The sequence below is a fragment of the Buceros rhinoceros genome, unplaced genomic scaffold, assembly GCF_000710305.1.
Source record: "Buceros rhinoceros silvestris isolate BGI_N320 unplaced genomic scaffold, ASM71030v1 scaffold7525, whole genome shotgun sequence".
In the NCBI taxonomy this organism is placed as follows: domain Eukaryota; kingdom Metazoa; phylum Chordata; class Aves; order Bucerotiformes; family Bucerotidae; genus Buceros; species Buceros rhinoceros.
Window position 1 is genome coordinate 51798 of NW_010412240.1, and position 21329 is coordinate 73126.

The 21329-nt window shown below is 44.1% G+C and overlaps 1 protein-coding gene across 1 annotated transcript in view; it reads left to right on the forward strand.

Annotated features, from left to right (window-relative positions):
* CFAP58 (cilia and flagella associated protein 58) overlaps window positions 1-9777 on the forward strand; it is a 59739-nt gene extending 49962 nt beyond the window's left edge. Inside the window, exons 15-17 of the mRNA XM_010136312.1 lie at window positions 2258-2377; window positions 3870-4003; window positions 9657-9777. Coding sequence (XP_010134614.1) covers window positions 2258-2377; window positions 3870-4003; window positions 9657-9777 — 375 coding nt within the window. The remainder of the gene's footprint in view (window positions 1-2257; window positions 2378-3869; window positions 4004-9656) is intronic.
* Window positions 9778-21329: the final 11552 nt, after the last annotated feature.

A 21329-nucleotide genomic window follows, 5' to 3' on the forward strand; every position in this document is an offset into this window, starting at 1 on the left:
CCTGATTTCTTATGTGTAGAGATAACAGTGCCTGCTGTAAGCAATGTATTTTTGGTAGTTATCTTCCATGTATCTTGTGACTAACTTAGATTTGTTCTGGTGGTTGTTTTTTTTAGAATTAATTGAAATGAATTGATTGATTTTATTTTTTTCTTTCCTCCTGGGGTATAATGTCAGAAATCATAGAAATGCCAACCAGTAAATATGAGTACAAACTTCTGCTGATGGGGAAAGAAGTACCCAGGTTTTATTTTTAACGTTTTGCTGACATATGGTGCTTCTAACGCAGTGACAAATTAATTGACTAGATGTAAAAGAGATGGACAGCGTTTAGCAAGGAAGGACAGGATGTGCATTATAAGACAGCTGGTTCTGCCTCTGTTGTATTATGGAGCCAATATACACTGGACAGCTAACGAGTCTCTGTTGCATAAGATAGATTCTCCTTATAATAGAATTGCATGCTTTGTCTCTAAATGGGGTGATTATACACACCATTGCACAACGTTTGAAGAGCTTGGTTGGCCCTTGTAGAGGGTTAGGAGAGAAATAAATTGGAAAACAGTTGCACGTAAGACCTTCAATCCATCAACTGCTCCATATTTATCCAAATTACCATTACACTCTTCCGAAATACAAATGTGTGATACATTCAGGGGTGGAATGTTAATACTGACCAGCCAGATTTTGACAAGGCAGATTTTTCTTTTGCTGTTGTTTTTAACTTGCAGTAAAATTTTAGTTCCTCAGAAAGAAAAGGTGATAGTGGGAAGGACTTGTAGTGACATAACAACTCTCCTGAGAACAAATTCTTAATGTAATTTTTACCACTGTGCAAATTTCAGTCTAAGTCTGAGGAGTTTTTTATTTTTCCAGAGAAAACCTGAACAACTTCGTTTATAAGGAACTCTTCCTCAGTAATATTCAGAGTTTAAGGGCAATGCTTGCAAAAGTTATTTATGATTCAAAATGCTTTTATTTTTTAGGTCCAAACTTATGACCATTATAGTACGTTGTTTTCAGAAAATGCTGATAAAACCTCCAGACTCCTTATACTCTTGAAGACTGGACACAGAGAATTTTACATCTTCAAAATAACAAGCCACTTCTGAAAATCCTGGGTCAACCTCTGAGCAAGGCCAAATGTAGCAGTTCTAGGTGATGTTGATAGCACCATTTCCCACATCGATGGAAGACAGAGCTTAAAAATAAGACAGCAAAAAGGGTTTTTGTCAAAGACGGTGTAAATAATCACCTATCCTACCTCCTACTTGTCATTTTTGTCTTCTTCAGTTAAATCTTTTATCTGCTACTCCGACTTCCAGCCAAATAACCCTGCTTTTTAATTCCAGCTCTCCAGGTACCAGACGAGGATGGGATCTTGCTAAATAATGTTAAATAATGATAACCTTAGTCTGACAGAATAGATACTAAAATATTCTAATGTGCAAAGCTTTGAAGATGGCTTTGTTCAGAGCTTTATTCCTCAGACTAAAAACAAGTACGTCCTCAAAACACAGTTGAAAGCAGCATTTCAGAACAGAAAGCTGTAAGTGGGTCCATGATGTGTTTCCTGTCCGGGCATTGCTGTATCCAATTCTCCCAAATATATTGTTCCAACATGAAGGAATAGGGGACGTGTGACAAAGAAAAATGACTTGGTGGTAATTGTAGTAGTCGTAGTTCTTGCTCTTTATACTTTCTTTCCCTTTCCCAGGGCCCCTGCAGTTAAACTGAAAGGTTTTACATATATATGTGTGTGTGTGTGTAAGTGTGTGTGCGTACGCAGGGTTTACTTTGGGAGAAGTTGTTACTCTTTTGTACAGTCCTTGCCTGACATTTCCATAGCCTGCTCACATCCTGTTGGGTGAAGCTGTGATCCTCAATGTAAGGCAACATGGCTCATAAGAAGAAAGATTGCAATAAGCACGGTTACAAGTAATTAATTTCCCACCCCTGCATACTCTTCCAGTGACTGTTTTGTACTCTCTGTGGTAGACGGTGCTCACTGATGACAGTTTAAGAGTATTGCATTTATGGTTGGGAGTAGCTGGGTGTTTCTCTTAATGAGCTCTCCCACTGCTACCACAACTTTAAATACCTTATGGCTAGCAAGGAAAGACTGACACACAGGCAGATTTGTTTCTGCAAACACCTTCCTGATAGAGTTGCGTTTTTCGGTGAGGTTGATTTCATCACAAGTTGTGCTGCTGCTTTAGTAGTTTTATAACAGCTCTTTCTCTTGTCTTTTTCTTAGGAAAAGGAGAAACTGTATGTGGAATTGAAGCACGTCTTGGCCCGGCAGCCTGGGCCTGAAGCCGCAGAACAGTTGCAGCTCTACCGGCACACTCTCCGCGAGAAAACTAAACAGCTGAAAGTGAGCGATGCTCTCTGTCTCTGGCTGGTGGGCTGCCAGGCTTGCAGAATGACTTCACCTCTGATCCTGGGGAGCCAGGCTTCAGGAAGATTTTCCATGAACAGTGTGCATGCCTTAGTATATTAGATCAGGAAAGTAAGGTTAATACTGCATCTCCCCAAGGGAGAACCGCTAGCAGTAGAAGGATTTTTTTTTTTTAATTTGTTTTGTTAAAATATGGGAAAAATCTTATTAGAATGTGAGTGTGCTGCACAATGCAGTGCATGGACATTCTGGGACAGTCTTAATTTTCCATTAAGCTTATTCTCCTTCCCTTTTCTTGGGGTATTGAGGTCTTTAATAAGCAAATCAAACCCATTTCATTTTCTTTTTAACAATCTAGTAGGAATATATTGAGAATCCAGTCTTAATTTCTTGTTATTTCTCTTGCAATATGTACATGTATATTAGACTTGGAACTTTTATAGGGGTGACAGGAGTAACCTGTCTTAACTCCTCTCATGTCACTAGAAGAGAGGATTTCCTGGTTCTGAAGGGATTTTGTGTGAAACTTGGAAAGCATGGTATTAAAAAGTGATTCTTTGATAGATTAAGCTGATCTTCCCTTGTTCTTGCCTGCATGAAAGATCAGTCTCCCCAGGAGTTCATCTACTTCCAGCACCTCTCTTTGTTGAAGTCATCATCTCTTGTTCACTGCATCATAATCATGTCTATACTAACCATGAAGAAAAAATGCAGGAGCAGATGGGCCCTTAGGAAACAAAGAGGCTGTTATGCAAATCTTAGCTTTCCATGGAGAAGAAAAACAATGCAGAAAATGTAAAATAAAAGCCAAAGTTTAGCTAAACTGAATGTGATTTGAAGTTTTCCATACAGTTCCCATTTGGCCTTAGTGCAATCAGTTGCTGGTGTGTATTTTAGATGGGGTGTGCTGTAGGTACTGGCGTCATGCCGTTTTGAGGTGCCAGGTCAAGCTATTCTCCTTCTTAAAGAAGGAAAACACACTGTGCATGCTCCTACTTTCTTTAAAGTTTACTGATTCACATGAAAGCGGCATTGTAGTAATATTTACACTGCCTGGTACTACTTTGCCTGTGTAGATTGAATTACTTCATGTAACAAGGTGTATCCCTGTGAATAAACCCCGGTATTATTAAATATATCCCTACTTTATTATTTTTAAGACCCTTATTTTGGGTTTCCACCCAAATTTCTGTCCCAGAAGAGCTAGTATCTGTATTAATACAATTCCCATAATGCTTGGAGCATATTTTACATGTTTTATTGTAGTTAAATAGCATAACCTTTAATTTTGTAAATTGGTCTTAGGTGAGCTGAGGTGGTCAAATGAAACATCATGATAGAAAATGAGATGTGGTGGAAAATGTCTTCTGTCGCTAAATGTGAAAGGAAGAAGTGCTTCTAAACGTACTAACTTATGTGTAAGTGAAACTAACATGTCCCGTTTCTGCCTTTGCCTTTTGTTTGTTAGGTTTTGTCCTCAGAATTGACTATGTATGAATCACAGACCCAAGAATACAGACATGAAATTGAAAGACTTGCCAACGAGCTTCTGAATGTGAAGAAGAAATACCTGTCTCAGAAACGCAAGGAACAAAAGGCCAAGTATGGGAAAACCACAGTTTTGATTACACAACTTTCTGCATGAAACAGGGGGCTTTTTTTAGATGCTGCTTTATCCTTTGGATCAAAATGTGGCCAAATTTGACTAAGGTGATATCATATTGTTGCCTGATTTTCCTGCATGCTATACTTCATGTTACTTCAGTCTGGTCTCTGATCTGGATTTACCATGATCTATGGACAACACCCAGCAGAAATGTTGCTGACATGTTCTGCAGTCCGGTTAAATTATTCATACCAATGAGATGGTGCCCAGAGGACAGAAATCAGGGCTGGTCTCTCATGTCAAATCACAGAATGGTTCAGGTTAAAAGGGATCTTCAAAAGTCATCTAGTCCAACCCCCCTGCAGTGAGCAGGGTCATCTTCAACTAGATCAGGTTGCTCAGAGCCCCATCTGACCTGACCTGGAATGTTTCCAGGGATGCGGCATCTACCGCTTCTCTGGGCATCCTGGTCCAGTGTTTCACCACCCTCATTGTAAAAAATTTCTTCCTTATATCTAGTCTAAATCTCCTCTGTTTTAGTTTAAAACCATCAGCCCTTGTCCTGTCACTACAAGCCTTGCTAAAAAGACTGTCCCCATCTTTCTTATAAGCCCCCTTTAAATGTTGAAAGGCTGCAATAAGGTCTTCCTGGAGCCTTCTCTTCTCTAGGACAAACAACCCCTTTCAGCCTGTCCTCACAGCAGGGATGCTCCATCTCTCTGATCATTTCTGTGGCCTCCTCTGGACCCTCTCCAACAGGTCCATGTCCTTCTTGTGCTGAGGACTCCAAAGCTGGACACAGTACGTGAGACTGAGGTCTCATGAAAGACGAGTAAAGCAGCAGAATCACTTCCCTCGAACTGCAGGCCACGCTTCTTTTGATGCAGCCCAGGATACAGTTGGCTTTCTAGGGTGTGAGTGCACATTGCTGGCTCCTGTCCAGCTTTTCATCCACCAGTAGCCTCAAGTCCTTCTCTGCAGGGCTGCTCTCAATCCCATAATCCCTCAGCCTGTATTGATACCAGAGGTTGCCCCAACACAGGTGCAGGACCTTGCACTTGGCCTTGTTGAACCTCATGAGGTTCACATGGGCCTACTTCCCCAGCTTTTCCAGGTCCCTTTAGATGGATCCTGTTCCTCAAGCATGTCACCTGTCACTCATCTTGGTGTAATCTGCAAACTTGCCAAGGGTGCATTTGAACCTGATATGTCATTGGTGAAGATATTAAACAGCACTGGTCCTGGTACGGACCCCAGAGGGGCACCACTTGTCACTGTTCTCTATCCGGCTATCGAGCCATTGACCGTCTGGATGCCACCATCCAACCAATTTGTTTTCCTCTGAACAGCCCACCCATCAAATCTATATCAATTTAGAGAGAAGGATGTTGTGGGGGACTGTGTCAAATGCTTTACAGAAGTCCAGACAGATGATATCCATAGCTCTTCCCCTGTCCCGTGATGTAGTTGTTTCTTAGAAGGCTACTATGTTGGTCAGGCAGGATTTGCCCTTGGTGAAGCCATACTGGCTGCCTTAAATCACCTCCCTGTCAGATTCTAGGAGAATCTGTTCCACAGTCTTCCCAGGCGCAGAGGTGAGGCTGAAAGGTTGGTAGTTTCCACCTACCTCCTTTCTACCCTTTTTAAAAATGGGTGCAATATTTCCATTCTTCCAGTCACCAGGGACTTCACCTGACTGCCAGAACTTTTCAAAGATCATGAGAGATCCTCAAACATTATGAGGATCTCGATGCATTTTACAAGTTATAATGAAACGGTGTCTGATGAGGGGGACAACTTTTCTTCAAGTGGCAACTACATAATCCTGGCACAAGAACAATGCCATTGTTGTTTCCAAAATGTGGTCGTTGTGACTGATGAATATCCCCTTCTGGCAGCAGATATCATTGCTGATGGTTGCAGGGAAGAGCACTCCCCATCTGCTTCTTGTTCTCTTTCTACATCCAGATAGAGGAAAGTGAGCAACGCTCAGAGTCTGGCTTTGCCACGTGATTTACTTTTTTGACGGTAGAGCCTAAGAATTTTCCTGTAGGTAGTTGTTGTCTTCTCTTTAACCAGTAGCAGTTTGATGGCACCTCCCTGCTGCTCTCAGTCCACAACTGAGCATTCGGCTACTCCTCTTTATTAAAAGATATTACTAGGATCTCAGTTGCCTGATTTCTGGCCCATTAAAGTGACTTAATTTGCAGTCTGAGAGATGAGACTATTCTGATAATGAATCTCCAAGCTGGAACACCAAAACTATTAGTCACTTCTGCCAATAGTTATTGGACTTGACTTTCAAAGAAATTTTCTTAGATTTTTGGCAGTCCGATGACATGACCCGTTACCAAGTTTTTCTGCGTGTGCCTTTTGTCCTTCCACCCCTTTCCATCCTCAGCCTGTCCCTTCTTCACACTCTAAAGCCAACAATTTCTATGTTGCTAAATATAATTCAAAGCTGCCTGTATCTATTTCTTCCTTAATCATATTTCAGCCAGCAGACAGTTCTGATGACTACATTAGCAAAATAGTCAGTGATAAACAGTAACTTTGGTCCTTCTGCAAATTGCATGATGTTACCTTAATGTTTGGAATTAGCAACAGTTGTGCAGTGCTAATGGCCTTCCTGGAGCTTTAGGATCAATACCTGAGGCTACCATAATGCCTGACAATCCATTTCCAGCAGCTAAGTATTCTCTTCACAGTAGTTTTAATGTTTCCATTTTGGACCCTGTCATCGTGTTTCTTTCCGTTCATCAGATGAGAAAATATTCATCCATGTGTTGTTGTTCTACTTTACCTGGAAATAATTCCTGTTGTAACTATTGAAAAAACCCAACTCCTTAGGGCCATAACTGCTTTAAAGTAAAACAAAAATATTGTGTGAGGTGATGGTGACTGAACTGGGGTCTGTTAATCATACACAGTGAATGGAATTTCGTATTGCAGGTCAGTTAGTGCTGGACTCATTACACTCTTTATAGGGTCAGGATAGATATCTGCCATTATTGCAGCTCAGCCATCAGGTTGTTCTTTTGGGCAGACATGGCTAGAGTCCGATGAGCATGGTGTCTTTGTGACATCTGTGTTTTGGAAGTACATTCAGATGCTGTTAGTGGTGCTTCTGCAGGATGACAGCATCTCGTCATTCCCACCTCAGGCTTAGAAGATACCAGTGCTGCACTGTCAGCCTGGACTCACATTTCTCTCATCTTCGTGGCAGCTGAGCGGTGGCCGGGTGCTGGGCTTTGCTCTCCTCTGTCCCTCATTGTTTTGTTCCCCAATCAAACCTGTTGGAATACATCCTGCTTTGAAGGATATGCGCACCAAAGCATAAATGGGCATATCAGTGCTAAATAACTGCAGCTTCTGTAATCTCTAGACTGCACTTTGTGTTGACCAGCAGGAGTGCAAAGGAAATGTCCTTGATGTGCAGCCTTCCTTCTCCAAGCTGCCAAGTGTGCGTGACATGTCTCTTGCTTCCTACAATAGAGAGAGCCTGTTGAGCAGCCAGGTCCTTCCCCAAGGAATCCTGCAACCCTGACACAGAGCCATTCCACATCATTCCTACCTCAGACTGGGCTGGACAGGCACTGCCTGGTGTAGATGCTAGCTAGCGAGCCAGGGCAATTTGACTCGTGCAATCTCAAGTTGCTCTAAATCGCAGCTGACACAAACCACTGACTTGATCTCTATCATGCTGGCTAATGTTAACATCATGTCTGAAATAAATGTAGCTGGTTTTGCTAATAAAAACAGGATCCTGTCAGGACAATAGCATTAATAGCATTATCAACTGTCCTGGTGTGAAAGAGAATTAATACTCTCACATAACCTCAGACAAAGGTATCATCTAAAGCTTTTATTGATTTGCACAAGACGGTTCTGGTTTGTGATTTAAAGTCTCGATACTGAACTAATGCAGCTTTCCATGAGATGCTGAAGGAATATAATGACTGATGACAGGAATTTAGCTTTGTTTTGTGTTCGAGCTGAAAATCCAATGTTTAGGATTTTGCTGGTGAATTTGAAATCCTCTTTTTCTGCTCTCCGATTCTGAATGTTGCCTTTCCCATAAGTTTTAGCCTTTATTTTTCTCACTTTTCCCATTCTCTCCTTCTACTTCTTTCATTCTTTCTGCTTCACTGCTTTTCCTAGTTGCTTCTAGCACCAGGGTTCCAGTTTGATCTTTATTAGGATCAGTGAGAAAATATGAAGCTTAAATCCACACCAGAGACCTGATGCTGCAGTCCTATATATGTAAATAACTGCACTGAGGGATGTCAGTAGTAACTGGCAGCTTTTGCACGTGGCTGCTTGCACATTAATTCTGCATAATATATTACAGTATTCAGCTGCATAGAATTTTCCGATACTGATGAGCACATCTGTTGGCTGTCTCCATGGGAGCATGAAGAAGGAACGAACGCGGACTCTCGATCATTTTCTCTCCCCAAAATTGGAAGTCCAATAGTGAAATAGGATGAACCATCTAAATATAGCATGTTAGTTTTCAGTGCTCTCAGCTGGCACATCCGTTAGTGCTACAGTGGTACAATTAAAAACAGTTATAAATGGTTTTCATGGTTAAGTTCATCTGTCCCATCTTTTGCCTTTTCTCCCACCTCCATATGAGTTAAATTTGGAAACAGAAGCATAACTAGTCATCCTACAGGGTTTCTCTGAACTTCCTCCTCTCCCGACACAGTTACTCAGGGACAAAAAGAATGTTAATTCCAAGAAGCATTTTCTTTTCCCTTACCCAGGACTGAGAAAGGGCACTAATGTGATCAGGGTAGATTGTGCATAAGCGTGCTGGCACTCATGTTTGTGTCTCAGCCTCAATGACTGTAAAATGAAAATAATGGCACTGACCTTCTTTGTAAAGCCTTGACCCCTCTGCTGTTATGATAAACTAGTCATAAAGCTCCACTTGGTTAATTTTAAATATCCCAGGACCTCCAGGTATATTACAGTGATTTTGAAACACTGCACTTGTTATTTGTTGTGCTATGCTTCCCTCCCCAGCCTCATAGGAGTGGAACCAGCTAAGCCTTGTTCCCTCCTCTTAAGGTCATCAAATTCAAGCCCTCCTGGATCCTCAAATGGAGCAACTTCCTGGGGCTGTCAGTGGACCCACAGCATACTGTTAATTTTCTGCAAATGTCACAGGCGGAGTAATTATCACTAGATCTTTGTTAAAAAGTGAAGACAGATAACACTATTTATTCATTAAAATTCAACAAAGAAAAAATATCTCCCTTTGATGAATGTAGCTGTTTGTTTGAAAACAGGCATATACTAGCTAGAATGGGATGGTGATTAGAAATCTGAAGTCATGGAGCTCATGCACAAACTTGCCCTAATGAGGTGCTCCGATCATTTTGGGGAGTCGCACAGAGAGAGCTCATTTATTTCTAATTTTTAATAATCCCAAAACCCATCAGTAGGCTTGTAATTAAATCCAAACAGACACCTAGTCTTGGCGGTTTAACCTAACAGGCTTTAATCAACAATTTTTTAATGATCTCTTGATACGTGGTTGCATCAAAGAAACTTTGGAGGACACAGATTTCCTTAGTTTGTAAACATCACTGGGCTGCAGAATGGCACATGTATTTTCCTTTTCTTTCTTTCTATTTAAAGGGAGAAGGAGCGAGTCGTGACTGACTTGGAGCCTGAGTTTCCACACCACAGGTCTGATGTTCCTCGCTTCACTGGAGGGGGCTTTGCTCTCAGCAGACCTCTTCCCAAAGTTACAGCTTAGGAATGGACCCATCTCACCACATTCCCGTTCCCAGCTTCTGGCCGAACTCTATTTGTGCTGAGTTGTTTAAGAAACTGTAATATTAAAAGAAATTCAGAATCAACTTTCCCTCTGAAATCACTGTATTGCCTTCAGGAAAACACATTTTTTGGTAGAATTAATGTAGTTTTGGTTAACAAACTGTGCATCAAATCTGCTCGTGTGATGCCAGTAGAAGCCTGCACTGGTGTAACTGCATAGTGGAGACCACACAGGTATTTCTTCTTCGATAGTGTGTCTCTATTTAGCACTGTAACACCACAAAATGCCTTAATGTGTAGTTATTTCTCCTTTGTCTACTTCTCTTGTAAGTACTCGCTCCATTTGTCTTCTGACTCAAAGCACCTGAAAGAAATGAGAAAACAGAGAAGAAGAAAAATTAATAGGTTGATGTTTCAAGCCCTACTGAGCAAATGCAAAATTAACAAATCTTTACTTAGTTGCACACTTGTAGCTGTTCTTTGTGCAGGTAGTATATGATAGAGTTTATGCAGTGTTTGCTACAGTTGTTGGTAAGATCAAGGAAGTTTGTGGCCGCAATGTACGTTATTAAGAAGGCAATTCTGTTTACTCTGTTAGACACAAAGTGACATAATTATGTCTTTTCGACTGGGGAGACTGTACACACTGACTGGGACATGCTGTTTCCCCACATAAATCCTTCCAAGCAATTCAAACTTGGACTCAAAACACGGCAAACTTTACTCTTTAATTTCTTGACACTTGGGCATTTTTGTAACTTTCAGAAATTGTTTTTGTAATACAGCAGGAGCCCTCCAACCTTTTCAGCCGAAAGAGATTTAATTACCATTCATTAACAAGTGAAATAGCAAAGTCACGGCATGAGGTGCTGAAGTATAGAAAACTTTCAAGCTGTAAAATAGAATGTTTTGAAACTGATTTGTACATGGAAGCTTTTTCCCAGCCTGCGGGATAAAAATGCTTGTCCAAAGAGATACGCTGATAAATATTTCACATGCACAAAAAAACCCTTTGCAAAGATTTTGTTCTTTCCTTCCTTTGGTGGAATACATAATTAAATATTAAAGCTACTGTGGGAAACTTTTAATGGAAGTGTTTAATTCAAAGGAATCAAGTTAAATACGACAGGGATCTACTTTGCTTTTACATTGGGGACCAGAACACTTAGTCATCAGATCCATTGTATTTTTCTTTTGTTCCCAAAATAGCTATTATTGCTTTTTCACTGCAAGTGAAGTGCATTGTGATAAAGTTATCATTTTAGGGCAGTCATGCTGTCTGAATCACGTCTTTTGTATACCTGACATGTCCTTACAGTTGGAATAATTGAGAATAACTGACATGGGCACTTGAGTTTGATGGGATCCCAAGCAGGTTTTCCTGAAGCTTTTAAAAGATGATGTTTGTTAAGGCCCTGAATATCCAGCCTGGAGCTGGGCTCTGCTGTGCTTGCTGATACAGGGAAGTAATTTGTACTGAAATTAATCACCAAAGTCACACTTATTAATTCACATGGATGAGAAAGGCACAATAAGGCTCCCAGAATACCATCGCTCTGTTCGCTACCAGGGTGTAGGATACAAAGTGTTACGGTGGTCAGAGCAAAGGAAGGGGAGCCAGAAGCAGATGGAATCTGTTCTCTAATTGCATATATTTATATGAGTACACTAGTAAAACAGATTCTTTTCCATCTTTAGATGTGCTTAATAGTAGCTTGCTTTGCACAGACTGGACTATTTTTAGGGTAAGAAGCTCCATCTGGAAATGATTATTGACCTGACTTTTCCAGTCTCTAAAATGGGTGGGACTGTATTTGTCTAATGACTTGCAAAGGTGAATTCACTTCTGTCTGAAAAGTAATTAGTCTTCTAGATTAAAAAAACCATAGAGGAGTGCAAAAAATTGTGATTTTCTCATACAAGATGTTCTTCCTGTTTGAAGAGCTGGGAAGCGAATGCAGTGAAATCTGCCTGAGAGGTGCAGGAGCTTTTACTGTGTTCATCCACGAATTCTGGCATCCAGATGTGACGGTGTCGGCTACTATCTCCAGTTTTATTGCATTATTTACTTACTACTAGGGAAGCTAAATTCACAGGTTAGTTTGGAAAACAAGAAAGAAAGAAAAAAAGGCAAGCAAATATAGTCATCAAATTATTGCCAGTAACTTTCAGCCTAATCAGGAATAGAATAACTGCAGCCAGCTTAATTTATAGTGCTAGAGAGTGAAAACCATTTCTGAGTTCATATAATAGAATGGATTAAAGCACACCAAATCCCTTCCCCCCTGGTCTATAAAAGTCAGGGAGCTTGAAAAATTGCTCTGGATGTCTGTGAACCCAGCTGATGCTGAGGTGCTTTTAGTGTTCAAGGATTTGGCTTGCACAGCAGGGAAAGGCAGAGCGTTAATGAGAGTATCATTTGTTCGGTTGCTTCTGCATTGTGAGCAGCAGCTCTGAAGTGCTTCTCCAAGGTTTGTTGCAGAAAAATGTTAATTGAATTCCAGTCTGTGCAAGAGACAAGCATAGAAGTAGCAAGCATGTCTTTAACTTCTTGTTCCCGTAAAGATACCCGAAAAGATGGAGGTGAAGGGCTCTGAGCCGTGCCACTTAGAAGGAATCTTTCTTCACTTTAATTGCTTTGGATTGGAGCTGTAGCAGCTTCATAGGAAATCTATCCTAGAGTCTTTTTCAGTGAGCAAAATATGTAATATTGATCATTTTCAGAGCTCTTGCAATATGTAGATAATATTTTAAGTGACTTCACATCTGATTTAAGCTCTGATCTTGTCTGGCAGGTCTGTATTCAGTGTACTGTACAAGCAGGACACAAACAAGACACTGTACACTGAACTAGCAAGGTCAAAGGCAAGAGCACAACCCTTCTGGGATCACCTGTCAGCTACCGAAGACATGGCACGAGAATCCTGTCCTTAATTTACACTCACTTTGTGAATTCAGAGCAGCAGGAGCACACGCTACACACCCAGTAGCATGTTCCACTGCTGTAAATCTGGGAACCCTTTGAGTCAACAGTGGTGAAAAACAGGTCACAGCTCAAACTTTGATGTCTTGGGAGCTACAAACTCCAGGGTAGGCTGGGGAGGCAGAAGGAAAGGATGAGTACCTGCCACTCACAGACTTCTACCAGCACCACAAAGCAGAGACTTTGCTGTGAGTGGAGCAGCAGGTGCTGGGCCCTGGGGCACTAATGGGCCAACTCTGAAGCATTAATGATTTTTCCTGAAAGTTGACCCATGCCAACTATCCTTACCCTAATCAGTCTCTAAATGATGTACATTTTTATTTAGGCAGTTTAGCAACTGAGTATTATTTTCCTAGCAGGTGGTTTAGCTGTTGTGCCATCTCCTCTAGCAGAGTATATTTTTAGTGTGTTTCTAAAAGAAGGAGCTTGATTATTATGCTCTTTCTATTCCCTATTTGTGCTCTTTTTAAGCAACCCCACACACATCAGCTACTTGTGCTGTTCAGTGTACACAAAGATGGGCTTGCTTGAGGAGCCTCATTTTCCAAGGGGGAGGTGAACCTGTGCCTGTGGCACACCCAGCTGTGAGGGAGCAGGGCAGGATCCCACCGATACGCTGCAGGTGGCTGAGGTCAAAGCAGCTGCCTGCTCCTCTGCTCAACCCGACCCTTCAGCTTGCTTTCCCCCTGAACTGGAGCACCTGTGTAGGTTTACTGAACCCATATTGAACCTGTTAATCTCTCTGCTGACCCCAGTGGCTCTGTAGACCTGATCACAGGTGTGCAGAACCACCTGACAGTATAAGTAAGGCTGTGGGAAAACAGCTTTGGAGTAGGTTACAGATTTGTTGAGCTTTTTTCCTGCCTCTTTTCTAGTGAGTGCAGAGTGCTGAGCTTTCTCTTGGGGCTTGCTCTGTCTTCAGTAACTAGGCCCTTGCAGGCAGCTGCAAGAGCAAGGCAGTCTGGAGGGGAAGCTGCAGTCTTGTCCTCAGCTCACCCTGCTATGATGAGACTGAGTAGGGGTCTGGAATATTGATTGAGCAGCTGCAGTAATGTGGCCACCCCTGGGATAGGAGCTATGCTGTGACTGTCTTGTGATACAGCCTGGGAGGTGGCTGTCCCCACTGGGCACTAATTTGGTAGTGACTGACTACAAGCAGCCTGTCCAGGAGGGGAAAAGCCATTGATTTTCAGGGCAAAGGGGAGAAATAGAGTACTGAACTCTGCAGACTGCTCTGAGGCAGAAGTGAAGGTAAGCTTTGCCCTTGTGGTCTACCTTGGCTAGAAGCAGCATGTTTCTTAGGTTGTTTCATCTAATCACAGGGCTGGGATGCACACCATTAGTGTTGGCCTTCTGTGGGTTGGCTGCTGTTGGCCAAGGCTTTAGCAGCATGGGGTGGCACTTCTGCAGAGACAGTTTTAACTCGGTTTCCAAGAGGAGTTGGTATTCTTGGTGCCTTTGTGCATCTAACAGCCCTTGCTTTACTTGCTCCTGGGGTGTGTAGTTCCTCTGATGCTTTGCTGGCTTGTGCAGTGTTCATCTTTTCTGCAGTGCTTCCTCTGAGAAGGCAATAATGAACGCAAATCTGTCCAGACAGGGCAAATTGTGGAACTGTTTCCTAACCAGGGTGTATTTGTGGATTTTCTGTTTGTGATCCCTCTGTTTATAGCCTAAGTGCTTTAAAGGAGACTTCATGGTTTTCAAGGACTTTCTGTATCCTCCAGGAACTATGAAAGGCTGGCCAAGCTGATCTTGTCGTGGCCGGTCAGAGCTTCTCCCAACAGTGAAGTTCCTGGTTGCACACCCTATGCTGGCTCCTTTTCTGTGTATCCCAGATGAGCCATTTTCTTCTTATTTTGCAGATGTTGTCAGTATTCTCTCTCTCTGATTTCTTCAGCTTACCTAACATCCAGAGAGGAAAAAAAAGGTGCAAAGGTTGTTTTGAAGGATGTTATTTTTGCAGGCTGGATCTTGGCAGATCTGAGTTTCCCTCCAAGGTGGGCAGGGGCCTCCCTTTCTGATGGTGGGCACTTTAATCTGCCCCGGTGTGAAGTGGATGTAACAGCTCTGCTTTCAGCCAGCTTGACTACTTAAACTTCAGAGTTCTTCACAGCAAGAACCATTTCTCAGGGCTCTTTCTTGGCTGAAGACTAAGCAGTAATTTAAAGCCATTTTAATCTGAAATGAGAATCTCTACATGGGGCTTGAATGCACAAATACATCCTGTATTTGCAACTTCTGTTGATCCCTCTTAATTTTCTCAGTGTAGAGACAAGGTGTGTTTGTGTAGCGGCAAAACCCACTGATAGCTCAGCCTCATTGAGAGCTGTAGGGTGATAAAAGCAAAAACAGCAAGGGAGGGGAGTATTTGGGATCAGTGCTGGAATGCAGGTGATTAACCATTCTTTCCTACAGAAAAACATAACTAGTCAACATGTGCTCCTGTCTCCTCTCCCTAGGAACAGCCTGAAGTTTTACCCTGAGCACAGAGTATTTCTGGAGGAAAAACACTTTTTAAAATAAATAAATGAATAAAAATTTCCAGTCCTGTTCCCAGCTCATGTGGGAAAGCAGTTTTCTAGGATGGCTTTGACATTTATGTGATCACAAGTGATTGTACCAAAAGCTAACTCATGGCAGCTGAGCTGCAGGATCTGATCACAGGTATGTTCTCAGCTGGCTGCAACTGCAGAGTAAAATGTGTTTGCTTATGCTGTTCTCGTCACTTCAAACGAGGTGGTGCCCAAAGCAGCAGTTTAAATAAGCCTTATTCACTTTGCAATCAGGGGAGGCCACGATCAAACGCATGCTTGGTTACCGCACCTTACCTGAAGGGTGGTAACTCACAGATTTGTGAACGTTCTCAGAACTGCCTCGTTTTTTGCTCTCTGAAAGCTGGGTCTCTTTGCAGTGCCTTTTGGTGAAGGCTGTGCAAAGGCACATGGTGTGACTGAATGGCAGGACAAACCCTGGGGGCTGGCTGGGTAATAAATGTTCTCACTTCCAAGTCCTTGTCTGAGCTACCTCATCCCCTGCAATTTCTGCGTTATCAGTCAGAAGTATTCCCTCTTGGCAGGTTAGGAAAACCCATCACTGGAGTTTTATTTTAACTGAATGTACACAAGTCTTTCAGAAATTACGAAGTCCCTTGCTGTTGCTGTAGAGAAAAAAGACAAGCAGACCTGAAATGTCGCAGACCTGCCTTCTTTACCAGCCCTGTGTTGCTTTATTTGCTTGGGGGTGAGCTATTTGCCAAGTCCTGACGCTTGCACCAGTCCTATTTGGAGAAGCTTCAACAGTCAAAGTTATCCTTGAAATTCCTTAAAGCAATCTCTGTAGTGGTTTGGTTTTGGAGCAAATCCTGTTGTCCTTGTTGTAGAGCTCCAGTTGGTACACTGCACAGCAGACGAGTTAGAGCCACGTGTGTGAACTGCGAGAGGCAGCAGTTAAGTGAACTTTGGTTACAGAGGTCAACAGATCTCTGATGACTACATTAGCTGAGGGTTTAGCGTCTTTCCATTTGCATCTAATCAGGTGCAATTCCTTCTTTGCTTCTTATATGACGTACACTTACTGGATCCAAGTCTGACTTGATTTAATTTTTTTCTCTGACTTTTACCATTGATGTTGAACATTGACTGCAGCTGTTCCCAGGCCAATTGCTGTCCCATATTCAGCAACACAGGATAAGCAGCCTGATGCTCTGGATGGATACACTGGAGTTCATCCTCAGAAATGAGATACTTCTGTCTCACAAAAGAGTGTGGGCTCCAGTGGTGGTGGAGCTTCTGGTGGGTTTAGCTTTGGTACACCCCATGGTGGAACCTGCAGTGGAGAGGTGCTTAGGCAGGATGGATGTCCAAGAGACTACTTCTTGGGTACTGGGACACTATCTGAACACACACTGCCATCCACCTCTGCAGCTTCCACCCAGTTCTCATGGTGTGTGGTGGTGTCAGAAGGATGTGATTAATAAGCCTGGGAGACCCTATAATTTTGGTGTCAAACCTGATTTTTCCTGCCTAATATGGGGTGGCCCCACAAGGCACCAGCTGGCGCCAGCATGTCGAGTTCTGGTGGGTGTGCAAGGGCTGGACAGAGCAGGGGATGAGCTATGTCCTCTTTCCCCAGATATGCAGCCTCTCCCTGCGCTTACAGCCAGCAGCAGCGCTGGCGTGGGGCTGCCCGGGGCTGCGGGCTCCACCCCTGCACAGGAAGAGATGCCTGCTGTTTCCAGAGCTGTCAGTCAGGCACTCTTCACAAGCACTAAAATTCAAATCAGGTGATATCAAGGGGAATTACATGCCAACTTTTCTTGTCTGATCAAGAGCTTCACCTTGTGCTCTTGAGGGATGCATCTTGTAATTTACTTCAGGCTGAGGGATAACTGATTTTTCCTTTCCTGTATCTGCTTTAGTGCAAGCTGGCAGTGAACTACCCAAGACCTCTGCTGCCCAGTGCGCCTGCCCTGCCAGTTTCTTTTGCTGGCAGCATGCAGATTTCTGCTGGTCTTTGATCAAGTTGTGCAGCTGGGGCCTTGCTTTCTTCCCTCTCTTTTATTCCATGTGCTGGCAGTTGTTTTCCCCAGCACCTTCCCAAGTCCTAGGGCTGCACCTGCTTTGCCTTTGGTTGCCTCCAGCCCTGAAGCTGATGCATCCAAACAGCCCCGGGTCTGACTGGGGGGAAAAGTGGTGACACTCACTGGTATACCACAGGGCTTGGTCTCAGCTTTCATCTGTGCACCCACATCACTTGGCTTGAAGGTGAATTTGAGGAAAGAAAAGTGGGAGGTGGAAGCCATGTGTTGCCTCTGGTGCTCTGTGGGCACCATGGCCAAGACAGGTCACAGCAGGGGTTTTTTGCTGGAGCTGAGGATGGGAACCCAGGTGTTTAGTGCCAGATATTAAGCTAAAATTTGCCTGAGCAAGCACAGAGGAGTATCAGGATGTGAGTTACAGCCCTGCTTCCTGGCATCACACAAAACAGCTTCCTGCTCTTGTGACACTAACCCAATTCCTTCCCATCACCTCTGTCCACAGCCCAGTGCAGGCATGGACAAATCCCCCCAGGTGAGCTGGGCAGGGTTGCTGGCCCGCTTTGAAGAGTGCCTCACTCCTCCCCTCTTCCCCACCTCACTGGGAGAGGCTGGATTTGTTGAGCAGCCAGTGAGGTTTAATCGAGTATGCCATGAAGTAGAGCACTGGACAGGCTTCCCTCCAGGCTGCACTGGTGTAGACTGGCTGGCCTTGGGAAACTGCCTTTGGCAGCCACCTGATGGGAGAGCCAGTGATCAGAAATTCTAGGGGGAAAACTCAACCCTTTCATGGTTTTTATTAGGCTTTTGGAAAACCAGTAAGACTGGGTTTGCTGGGCAATTTTTCCACTAGGGAATGTTGCCGTTTAAAGCAGAGTCCCTGTAGTGGTATGCTGTAGGCAAAGTGTTGCTCAGGGAGCATGCGAGTGTTGAGAGTGGAGATCCTTGGGGTGGATGAGAGGCTGAAGTGTTGTCCCTCGTTTGAGTGTGTGGTACCTCCGTCCCTCTCCTCTGAACACCTACAAGGCAAAAGCAGTTTCCATGCAAGGCTTCCAGACCATGGCTCATGCCTGATCATGCCCTGGGATCACACTGAGGCTGAAGGAGAAGGGAATGGGGTGTAAAGGTGTCAGGTTTACTGTCTGCTCAGAGAGTGGCTCTTGCCTAGAATCACAAAGTGCCATCACCACTCTGCCAAGTTGGCCATTGCAAAGCACTTGAGCTCTGCTGAGCTTTGCCTGCCCTTGGGGTACCCAGGGAGACCTGCCCACCCCAGTGTCCTCTGGTTCAATGGTGCTGTGGTAGATGGTGGATTTCACAGAGCACATTTGGCTCAAGACACATCATTCTCTAGTGCAGTCCTCCTCAGGAGAGATACTTGTGTCTCGGGCACCTGGAAGCACAGGGTGATTTCTTCCTAGTCAAGTCTATGGCAAAGTCCCTCAGAAGTGTTTAAGGTATGCGAGAAATTTGCATCAGGATCCAATCATCTCCCAGTTTTTAACCGTTGCCTGGCACAGCAGCAATGAGGACGGGCCTCTCAGCCCTGGCACACAGTCAGGACAGTGGAGCGGACCTGGGGAGGGCAGCTGAGAGATGCTTCGCAGCCAGGACCTGAGCCAGGTCCCTCATACCAAGCATCCTGGCTCTGGGCCTTTTCCTCTTTGATTTGGTTATGAAAAGAACGCAGTTCCAATGCCAAGCCTCGGGCAGTCCCTTGCTGGAATAGGATATTACAAGCGTAGATGCAGATCTACTAAGGAGTGTTTTAAGTTGCTGCTTTCCCCGTGGAGTCAGCACAGCAAAATCCATGTCTAGGTGAGATGCTTCATCCCTTTTTTGAATTTATTCATCTAATACCCTTGTCAAAGATTTGCAGGCAGCTGCAGCTCAAATCATCCTGCATTTTTCTTGTGATTGCTTTCCCTGATATCTTGGTGAGTATTCGTATCAAGTTGGTGCATGATAAACGATTAGTTTTTGCTGTATGCTGTGATCCAGGGGTATAAAAGTATTTAAGTCACTTATTCAGCTTAAACACCAGCACCGTCTGCTTCCCCTCCATCAGCATTACAGGCAAAGAGATAAAATAGCAGTGGTAATGGTGGTGGTAGAGTGTCACTGGCAAATAGAATGAGCAGAAAGACCATTTTCGGAGACAGATGTAGTATAACTCCTCTGTAACTTCTCTTGAATTATTTTTGGAGTGGGACAGACTGAAAGCCCTTTGAGGAGGGCATCATGGAAGGTGGGAAAGGCTGGGAGCCTGAGCAAATGGGAATTCTGAAGACTTTGATGCTTATTAAAAAAGCAAAGGCAGATAAAAGAGAAACCTGAAAGTGAAAGAAGTGGTGGTCGCAGAAGCGCAAGCTGTTTTCCAGGAAAACTGCTCACAGAATGGGAGCAGAGTTTAGCAGGAGCTGTGGTGATAAAGACAGCCAGCGGGATCATGGGGTTGTAGCACAGCTCGGAGCTGGGATGGTGCATAAATCACCACTGTGCATTTATGGCCCTTTTATGTCACGTCCCACCTTTAAACTTAATTTATTGTGTGGATCAGGTGCCAAAGCCTCTCAGCTTCCCTGCTCTGCTTGCAGAGTTCAGGGATGGCCGAAGCTGCCTGTTCTCCACAAGGACTTCACCCCAGTGCTCATCTTGCCTTCAGGCTGCTGTGTCTGCCAGGGAAGCTTGCCTGTCTGTCTTTTGACTGCCTTTAGCTTCTCCTTGCCTTTTACTTGGTGCTTCCTTGAAGGCACAGTGAGCTCTGCAAACTGGGGACACTGGGAAAGGGCTTCTCTTGCTGCGATGGGTGAAGCTGCCCTGGCCCCCATGTGATGGGAAGATCTCTGTGACTCTCCTCTCCGCGTGCATGTTGATCACGTCTTGCTCCACGGAAGCACTAATAACCCAGCCCATGGTTTTGTGCTGGCCCAGGGCCGAGCCCAGCAGTACTGAAGTCCACAGAATGTTTTGAATTATTCTTTTGTGAGTTTAGGGTTTTGTTCTCCAGGCTGTGCCTGTTGCTCTGGCTGGTGAGTGCTATGTGGGAGAAGTTTCTACGTGGTTTTGGTGGGAAGGTTTTCTTATGGCCCAGTGTGTTTCCAGGTGCTGACAGGGTGATGGAGGGAGCACATGGACCCAAGCTGTGCAGAAGCAACTACGGAGAAAAAAAATCCCCCAACTCCAAAGAGTGTCAGTAGGGAAAATTAAAACTAAAAATGAGAAGGACAGGTGCAGTCAGTCTTTCTGACACAGAGTGAGCATGAGGAAGCAAATGTGCTTCCTTTGTGATATGTGGTAGCTTACTGTGGTAATTAACTCACTACTAATTAGGAATATCTTTGGGTGCCTCTTTGGAAGAAAATGCTGATCCATTTATAACAAGTCCCTACTTGCAAAGCCTGGGACTCCTGGGAGACACATAAGGAACATTCGTATAATCTTAACATCTTCATTTGGCTAAATCCCCGAAGTCTACTATTCGTGGGAACTTCACCGACTCTTCCTGGGAACGCTGCTGCAACAACACCATCCTCTCCCCTCCCTGTGCAGCCCTTCTTTACGCTTCCATAGTGCAGCAGCATTGGGTTTGTGCAAGGGGCTCTGCTTCTCTGCTTGCTCGCTCCTTCTCCTGGTCCGCTGGAGTGGAGGCAGGACTGTGTCTGTGACAGCCTGGTGCCTGCTGTTGATCCAGCCACATGTGTGCAAAGAGGCCAGGCTCTAGGCAGAAGTGTGGAGCCAGGGTTGGCACTGCCTTGGTGTAAGCTAGGGTCTACTGGGTGCTCTTAGCTCCTCTCCGGAGCCACTTGTGGTGGTATTGGCAGGGTTCTCCTCTATGATGGATGCTCTCACCATTACACCAGGCCCTGAGCAGTTCAGCTTCAACCACATGGACAAGGGCTGACCTTGGCTTGCTGTACCTGTGTAACAGCTGAATTTGAGAGCAACACTGGCAGGGGCGTGTTACAGGAACAGCCGGTGGCAGGGGGAGCACTGGGAGGGCTTCCCTGGGGCG